At 33.5% G+C, this 9,375-nt stretch overlaps 1 protein-coding gene across 1 annotated transcript in view; it reads left to right on the plus strand.

The window, feature by feature from the left end:
- The window catches only part of LOC105620713 (serine/threonine-protein phosphatase 2A 56 kDa regulatory subunit gamma isoform-like), a 12,745-nt gene extending 5,131 nt beyond the window's left edge, over positions 1 to 7,614 (plus strand). The window contains exons 2-8 of the mRNA XM_012202209.1: positions 111 to 285; positions 5,100 to 5,302; positions 5,674 to 6,068; positions 6,157 to 6,490; positions 6,553 to 6,771; positions 7,137 to 7,361; positions 7,465 to 7,614. Coding sequence (XP_012057599.1) covers positions 111 to 285; positions 5,100 to 5,302; positions 5,674 to 6,068; positions 6,157 to 6,490; positions 6,553 to 6,771; positions 7,137 to 7,361; positions 7,465 to 7,614 — 1,701 coding nt within the window. The remainder of the gene's footprint in view (positions 1 to 110; positions 286 to 5,099; positions 5,303 to 5,673; positions 6,069 to 6,156; positions 6,491 to 6,552; positions 6,772 to 7,136; positions 7,362 to 7,464) is intronic.
- The last annotated feature ends 1,761 nt before the right edge of the window (positions 7,615 to 9,375 follow it).

Genomic DNA, 9,375 nt, shown 5'->3' on the forward strand with positions numbered 1-9,375 from the left:
TATATATATATATATATATATATATATATATATATATATATATACATTATCATCTACAAATTTTATATTTATTTTTAATATCTTTTATAATATCTTTTTATCTGCTATAGGCAAACAAGGTGACCGGAGGACCTCCTGTGGGCAATGCACCGCCTCCGCCTACGCTCATCAATAAAATCAAGTATCAACCTGGTGGACCTGTAATCAAAAAGGATAAACGGCAAAGCAGCTCGAGGTTCAATATATCGAAAAATCGAGAATTGCAAAAATTGCCGCTGTTATCCGGTGAGTCATTCAATCAGGAATGTAATTCTTTTTACAATACGACAGTACAATTAATCCCATGTGATAACTCTACCATTCCTGTTAGATCAAGTAAAATAATATTAGCGATCTTTTTACATTTCTCACATTTGTATCATGATTCACATTGTAATAAAAATGAGAAGTAAGTATATTTCGAATGTGTTTACATATATACATCAAACTTGTTTTGCGATTGCTGCAATCTAATATCGACTTGATCAAGTAACACAAAAAAATCACAAGAACCTAGTTCACATAACATTCCGATCATAATCGAATAATTAGATTAGAATAGAGATCGAGTTCGCGGACGTATAGGGTGAGAAACACACAACGAAAAAGTGGATAAGAAGCGAAAAAGAATAACAGGGGAAAGAAAAGAAAGAAGGGCGGCGACAAATTGGTTCGCCTGTCCTTTCCCAATGTAATGCCGGTCAATCGAGGTTGCGAGACTACCTCCTACGTCAGAGTCTATCGATTGCGTGCAACGAGGGTCGCGCAAGCGCTCCAGATTCATGATTCCCCGTTTTCCCAACGTAAACAGTCAGGTTCCACCCCCTCTTCCCCTTCTTTTCATCTCACGCCTTCGTTTTGAGCATCCCTTTCTGATCCTTCTCTTCCAACCGCTCCGAGACCAGCGCCCGAACATCCGCGCGGCACCCTCACGGAGAACCCCACCTGGTCGCGGCTCTACCTGCCCAGAATCTCAGCGAAGGGGGTTGTATCGACCTCGTGACCGATCGAGAGATGACCCGCGAGATCCCGGCGAGGACCCTCGAGTTCGTTGAACCTGGTGCCACTTAGGCGAATCTCACCCGCCAGCCTGTCCCCCTCTTCTCGTCGCCTCCCGCCCCTCACGAACGCGGTCACCGGGTTCCGGGGACCCGCGAGCCGCGAGGACGCGCCGCTAGTGCTTGCCGGTATTTCATAGGGGTGGCTTCGCAGCGCGAACACCCCGAGAGAAAGGCCGAGAGAAGAGCCTTGCTTTCCCCGGCCGATCGATTGACACGAACGAAGCAACAGATTGTTGCGAGCCTTAAACAACGACAGAAATTAGTGGCGGATGGACTTCGGTGGTGTCAGCGAGATTGTTATCACAAATCCGTTCAGAGAAACTCGGTTAAGGACGGGCGCGTCCAGCTCTCGAAGCTTACGGAGATCTTCGTTGAGTCTAGCAAAAGTGAATTATTTCGAATGAATGTAAAACATATCGGAAATAATTGATAAAAATTATCGCTTGGTGATTGATATTTTTATATTGGTTAAAAAAGGATAACAGGTATTCAATAGAGGGATGGAGAAAATGTTTAAACCAATCGATGAGTTGAAACAAGTTAAAATTTTTCTATTAGAAGTTAGTGAATTCTTTTAGTTAAAACGCTTCCGATCGAAAATTGGTGAGTCTTCTGATTTAAAAGTTTCCCAATTGAGGAAATGAAGTTTAGTGAATTTTAAGCTCGGAGGAATTCTTAAAGATTTGGTGAGTTATATAATTTACAAATCATGTTTCGAATTTAGTGATAAATGATATAAAAATTTTAATAAAAGATTAAATATTAACATTTATTTAAATCTTTATCTTTGATACTTATACATTATACGCAGAAATAGTTAAGATATGTGGAATTGAAATAAAATTGAAGAATTGAATATGAAGATAAAATTTTTATATATAGGTATTTTGTGAAACCGAATTTATTGAGGTACGTTTTGCAAGAAATAATAAACTAAAAATTCGATAGAATTATTGATAGCAATTAAATGATTCATCTTTGCAGAATTATATTGAATACTTAAATAACTTGAATAAAATGTTGATAATCGTTATATTATTAATGTATATATATATTATGGAAATACTGATAATATTAAATATACTTGTATATTATAGAAGAAGGAAGTTAATTGAATTTGTTAATTTGCGGAAAACAACATTCGTAAATTCCACGCATAATTTAGCACATATTAATTTGTATACTTGTAAAATTTATGTATACAATAATTTAATATTATATTGCTTACGCTAAAATATTAAATTCGCTTTGTGCGAAAATATTTTCGCAACTGTGCTGTAACAGACGATTCGTATTGCTTTGCATCAAAGTACAGTTACGTTTTCTGCATGGTTTGGCAAAACGCGTAAAATCACGCGCATTTCCTTCGTAGCGGGATCTATGCGGAAAATAACGTGGGAAGCCAGTAAAAGTGATTTGTCGAAGGCTGACAATCGGCGTTGCTTAATAAAGTTATGCGTCGCATTTCGTTGAGTAAATTGGCGGATAATTGCGAATTACATAATAAAAACATTCTCCGGAAATTGGTTTCCGTCCGAGTAGGTTAAATCTATAAATCCGGGAAAATATTAATTGGCAAACCTGAATAAGTTAACTTGATTAAGTTAATGTTACTTAATAATTAAAACAAAACAATAATTTTTAATTATTGTTTTTCTTTTTTATATAATATTTTCCAAATACATATATGGTTTATACAGTACAGAATAGTTATATAATTTAGAAAAGTTATACATATTTATTATCGGTACATATTTTGCCGGTATTTCTACACGTTTATAATATTCAAATATTGCTAAAATTAAGAGAAAATTATTATCGTATATAACTTTCTAATTTGTTTAGTTTTTTATTTTTTTTAGACTTGGTTCCATTAATGTAAAAACTAAACTTTAATTTCGATTCTATTTTTTTCTTTATCTTTTTCTAATTCTAAGAATTAGAGAAAGATAAACAGTAAATTGAACTGAGATTAAAGTTAATCTTACATTGGTAGAATCGAACTTGTTCTTATCGACGTAGATTAACTTTACTTTCGGTTTAACTGACTTTTCATCTTTTTCTAATTTAAAAAACCTACAAAAAATAAAAAGTAAGTTAAACTAAGTTTAAAGTTAATCTACTTTGACAGGAACGAACATCAGTCAGATAAAGAACTCTTTTCATCAATCGAACATTCATTAACACTAAAATTACCAAAAAATCATTATTAACTAGTTCTATTTTTTAGATTAATATATTTTTGGTGTAAAAGATTAAGATTCTGAATTTTATTAATTTTTCAATAATTATATTCTTTATATTGATGAAATATTTAGTTTTTTCTTTATTTTTATAATTTAATAATTTATTCTTTTGATCCTTTTAATGAGTAAGAAACGATATTTCTATTGTTAAATAATTTCGAAATAATATAGATTTACTGCAATAATATTTAAAAACAATTATCGATGTTTTATAAATAAAATGCTATGATTTGATGCCATACTGAAAAGAACGAAATAGAATATTATTAATCGCGATTTTAAACAGAAGTGTGAATCCAAAGTATTGCAAATTATAAGTAATTATTGAGACGATACGTAAATAGCAAAACGAGTGCTACCCAAGTTTAAGTATCTGAAGAGATTTACCAATGAATAAGGTGCGAGTGTAAAATCGGTATTGAACATAATATTACGCGATGGTTCACGTGGGTGGAATTGGCCCATCTCTGGGTGGCGCTCTGCCCAAAAGTCCCAGCTTTCATCAGGGTCTTGCTTTGGCGACGGTCTTATCCCAGGATTCAAGCAAGGGTTATCCGGTGACGTTCGCGCTGCACTATCAACCTTTGCAACCTCTTCTAATCGGTAAAGCTCTCTATCGCTTAAATCAGTTCATTATCGCACATGATTTTATTATAGAACTAATCTGTGCACCTGATTTATTTGTTGATATGATAAAACGAAAGATTATATTGATAAATAAAATTATTGAAGGATTAATTTAGCACACTTTATTTTTGTAAAATTTGTATTTTATTGTTCGAGAATGTGATGTCCATGAAATGGCTCGAGGTAAATTCGGCAATCGATCTCGTTATTCCTATTATTATTACAGAGACTTCTAAGAATAGCAAACGATAAATAATGTCATACGGTTACAGTCGGTATTTTGAAGGCCATTATCGATCTTCCTTCAAAACCTACTCAATTAATCAGAAAAAGTAGAGCACCTTTAAGATTTTAGATCAAAAACCTGCTGCTGACGGGCCATTTTATATATATATATATATATATATATAATTTATATATATAATTTGTATAAATACTAACTAAAGACAATTCTATGCGACAGTACGCTTTTTGTTCTGAGTTTAAGAATAGAACATTGATTAACATCTGAAATAACTGTCTATGCAAATCAAATTATTCAAAGAAACGAATAGAATATAGATTTTGATAGCGTGCTGCATTTTTATCAGCAGCAAATTATATTCTGGATATTTGTTTTTCTTATTAGACGCCCTTTATTAAATTGACCCTTTATTAAATTCGACCTCTTTACTGAAAATTACAAAATTATTTCAAAAAAGAATGTTAATATTCTGCATATTTATATACGTGAAATATCTTTACAATAAGGATAAAACATCATGTTATACATATATTATAAGTATTTATAATCGATAAGTATAAGAACTTATAATCGATAATATCTTGACGCTGATATATGAAACATAAATTATTCTAAAGATTTAACTTCGTTTAAAGAGTCATTTCTCATTTATGTCAAGAAAGCCAGTTAGACAGGCGGGAAAGCTATTCGTAACAAAATAATTCAAACGAGAAAAAGAAGTAAATAGTATGAGAAGAATGCTTTCGAATGTATCCCTTCGTATTAGAGTGTATCGATATTCTCTTGTAAACTAATATGATTAATAGCCGCAATATTATTCTCGCTTCTTAAGGTACAAGCTGTTGAGTGCGGCGGCATTAATCACTGGCTATCTGATTCCAGAAACACAACAGGTAAACGAGCGGGAAGAACTTTTTATACAGAAGCTACGGCAATGCTGCGTCCTTTTCGACTTCGAATCCGATCCGTTGTCGGATTTGAAATGGAAGGAGGTAAAGCGTACTGCTCTCCACGAGATGGTCGAGTACGTAACCAAAAACAAAAATGTTATTACCGAAGCGATATATCCCGAAGCGGTAAACATGGTAAGAACAGCATTCTAACATATATTTCACATATATGTGTAAGAGCATGAACTGTTTGAATTTCATGAAGCTTTTTGTAGATTAGAAATACAAAGCTATGTAAATGCTAAGAAATTAGTTTTATATGAAAATGTAGACCTTAATAAAACATATAGCTGCATGAGAATAAAAAAAGAAAAAGCAATTAATAATGCTAGCAAGGAGCATAATAAAATCGGTATATGTAAAAATATCAGAAATATTCTTAGCATTTACATTACCTTTATATTTTTAAAGAGGACATAAGATACGTGTAGAAACATAATCTAAATAATGATACTTTGAGAGAATAAAATTGAAAGGTTTTACTCAGACAACGGAAATCCTTGCAGTTCGCCGTGAATTTATTCCGGACGCTACCCCCATCATCAAATCCTAATGGTGCAGAGTTTGATCCAGAAGAGGATGAGCCAACATTGGAGGCGGCTTGGCCACATTTGCAGCTTGTCTACGAATTCTTCTTGCGGTTGTTAGAATCACAGGACTTCCAGCCATCCATAGCAAGACGTTATATAGATCAAAAATTCGTGCTGCAGCTTTTGGAGCTATTTGACTCTGAGGATCCAAGAGAGAGGGATTTTCTTAAGACTACCCTCCATAGGATTTACGGAAAATTCCTAGGACTGAGGGCGTACATTAGAAAACAGATCAATAACGTTTTCTATCGATTTATTTATGAGACGGAACATCATAATGGTATTGCAGAACTACTTGAAATTTTAGGAAGGTAATAATAAATTCGATAAAAATATAATGCATAACATTAAAAAATGTATTATAAGATATTTATCAGTGTTTGTTTCCTTTATTTCCAGTATTATAAATGGCTTTGCTCTGCCATTAAAGGAAGAGCATAAGGTGTTTTTGTTAAAAGTCTTGTTACCTTTGCACAAAGCTAAGTCATTATCTGTATATCATCCACAACTAGCGTATTGCGTTGTTCAATTTCTGGAGAAGGATCCGTCGCTGACGGAACCCGTAATTAGAAATCTGCTAAAATTCTGGCCAAAAACACATTCCCCTAAAGAAGTTATGTTCTTGAATGAGCTTGAAGAAATCTTAGACGTCATTGAGCCAGCTGAATTTCAGAAAGTCATGGATCCATTGTTCAGGCAATTAGCCAAATGCGTGTCATCACCGCATTTCCAGGCAAGTATGCAATGTTGCTATTTTGTTTTGTGCGACATCTAACATACGCTCACTTATTTCAGGTGGCGGAAAGAGCTCTCTACTATTGGAATAATGAATACATAATGTCTTTGATATCGGACAATTATTCCGTCATCTTACCGATAATGTATCCAGCTTTTTATAGGAATTCCCGCAATCATTGGAACAAGACAATCCACGGTTTAATTTACAATGCCCTAAAACTTTTCATGGAAATGAATCAAAAAGTATTTGACGAATGTACAACACAGTACTATCAGGTATATTTATAGACAATTTACAGGTCTGTTTTTATTCCTGCACTCGATTTTCTATAAGCTAGAATTTTCTTGTTTTTGCTTAATATTAAAAAATTATTTCACTTTTTTAAATTCCAAAAAATGTACAACTAGTTCAGAAACAAACTTACTTTCAGTAAAATATGCTGTATAAATAAATCGTATAAATAAATGTATAAATTAAATTAGCTGTATTCAGCATTAAATACAAATATTAAATATATTTTGATGAATCAACTTCATAATTTCCAAATTTTACATAACTTTATATATTAATTTGATCTTGCAAAAAGATTAAAACATTAATAACGCATTTATCACATTTATTTTACTTTAAAACTTTGTAGGAACGTCAAAGAGAACGAAAGCTCATGAAAGATCGAGATGAAGCATGGATGCGCGTTGAAGCGCTCGCGATGAGGCATCCAAATTATAATGTGGCAAATAAAGGCACAACGAATAACACCTCCTATATATCACCTCAACATATAGATAATTCACCGCCTGACGAAGACGGTGATACGGATCAAACTCCGCTTACCTTGGAGAAAATTGAAGCTAAAGCTAATGAGGTATGAATTGATATCCGTTGTTTTTTATTTGAATGCTTTGTTATATGAAGCATTGTCAGCATGATATTCTTAATATATCTTAAATAAGCGTTTTGTTATATAGGCGAAGAAAATGACAAACGTGAACAAAGTGAAACCGCTTTTACGAAGAAAGAGTGATTTACCACAGGATTCGTACACAATGCGGGCATTATCCGACCACAAACGCGCCGATGAATACCTTGTTACACCGCCAGATCCTAATAATTGCTAGTCTCTACCACAACCACTTCCCATGTATCCTCTGTTTTGCTGTAGCAACATCGGAAGTTAGTTTTCTTCTCTAGGAAAACGGCGATAAGAACGCAAATGATTTGGCTGAGAGTCTCACTATACGAAATCAGTTATGTATTGTCATTTCAATATATATCACATCATATTTGCTTTTTTTAATAGAAAAGAAAAGAATCCTACTATCCCGCCGCGCATATATACGATTCAAAGATACAGTGTTATAGGTACTCATAGAAGCTTACAGAAAAAACTCGTTTTTTATAGAAATGCGTTGTATTTATTTCTTCATTATGGAAAAAAAACATTGCGATTAAGAAGATGTGTAATAGTATCATTATAAAAGACGCGCATGTAGTAAACAAAACAGGCTCTAAATACATTAGAATCGCCATTATCAGAAGCATTCTGAGGTGCTACCCTCTGCTATGTCTCAACAGTAAGATAATATACGAATAATGTACGTAAATGAGATTTAATTGTGGATACTACGGTTGTAATGGATTTGGTTCTATTCTATTCTACAAGAGATTTTATACACAGATGAGAGATATGTATGCGGAAATGTGATCGAAGATATACACGTATGTGCTCTCGATGTTGTAACCTGTATTACTGCGCTATGCGAGCTTGTTGTGTTAATATTCTTGCGAATGAGGCGTTTCCATTTATGTGCAAATGATATATACATATATAAATATACGTACTTGCTTTAACACTACAGGCTCGTTGTAGTAAGAAAATAAACATAAATAAATGAAGATAAAGAAGAAAAATACACGCCGGCGCGCGTTATCTTAGGATGTATATGATAGTGCTATTTTAAAAATAATAGATTGCTACGAGAAAATCTGGATACTTCTGAGTGTACTACTTTTATATCTGTTGTGCCTAGATGCCTGTGGAAAAAAAAAGAATATGCCTCCATGTGAGGCCTATACATATATTATGAACAGCAAGATTAAGCAGCGAGTTTACATGTCGCTTTGCCAAATATAATCGATATTACAGAATTTCAGTAACGCTTGCATAACATGTTGTGTTGTTAACTCATTGAGCTTGAGATTAATTGAAAGATTATACTGTTGCGGCCCAGAGATAGAAGAGATAGAAGAGAGATAGAAGAGAGAAGAATAAAAGAAGAGAAGAAGAAGGAAGGTTACAATACAATTTAGTCCTTGCGCTGCTGGCAGGTTGTTACGTTAATAATCGAGGATACCTTGTTGAACATAGATAAGATAAGCACTTATATTAAATATTAGAAATTAAAACTACGAAGATAGATTTCTAAAATTATTTACTTATTAATTATTCCTATTCAAAAGAGAGGAATGGCCATTTCAGCTAATTGAGCATTAATTAGTGATAAATATCATTATAATTATTATATATAGTTATTGTATTATTTTTATATAGTAATGAATAATGACGAAAAATAGGGTAATAATAATAATGTAGTAGCTGGTACATGTGGCAAAATGCCTTGAATTCGTTTAGTCTATTCGAAAATCTACGTTTTTCCCAAATTAGATCGATAATAAATAAAGAAAAATATACGGTCAGAGAAAAAGAGAGGTGGAGGAGAAGACGGAGGGGAGAGAGAGAGAGAGAGAGAGAGAGAGAGAGAGAGAGAGAGAGAGAGAGAGAGAGAGAGAGAGAGAGTAGTACGTAGTAGTACGTACGTACGTAGTACGTACGTACGTTAACGTAACCGTAAGTAACGAACCGGTAACGTAACGTACGT

This window comes from Atta cephalotes (assembly GCF_000143395.1).
Source record: "Atta cephalotes unplaced genomic scaffold scaffold00002, whole genome shotgun sequence".
NCBI classification, from domain to species: domain Eukaryota; kingdom Metazoa; phylum Arthropoda; class Insecta; order Hymenoptera; family Formicidae; genus Atta; species Atta cephalotes.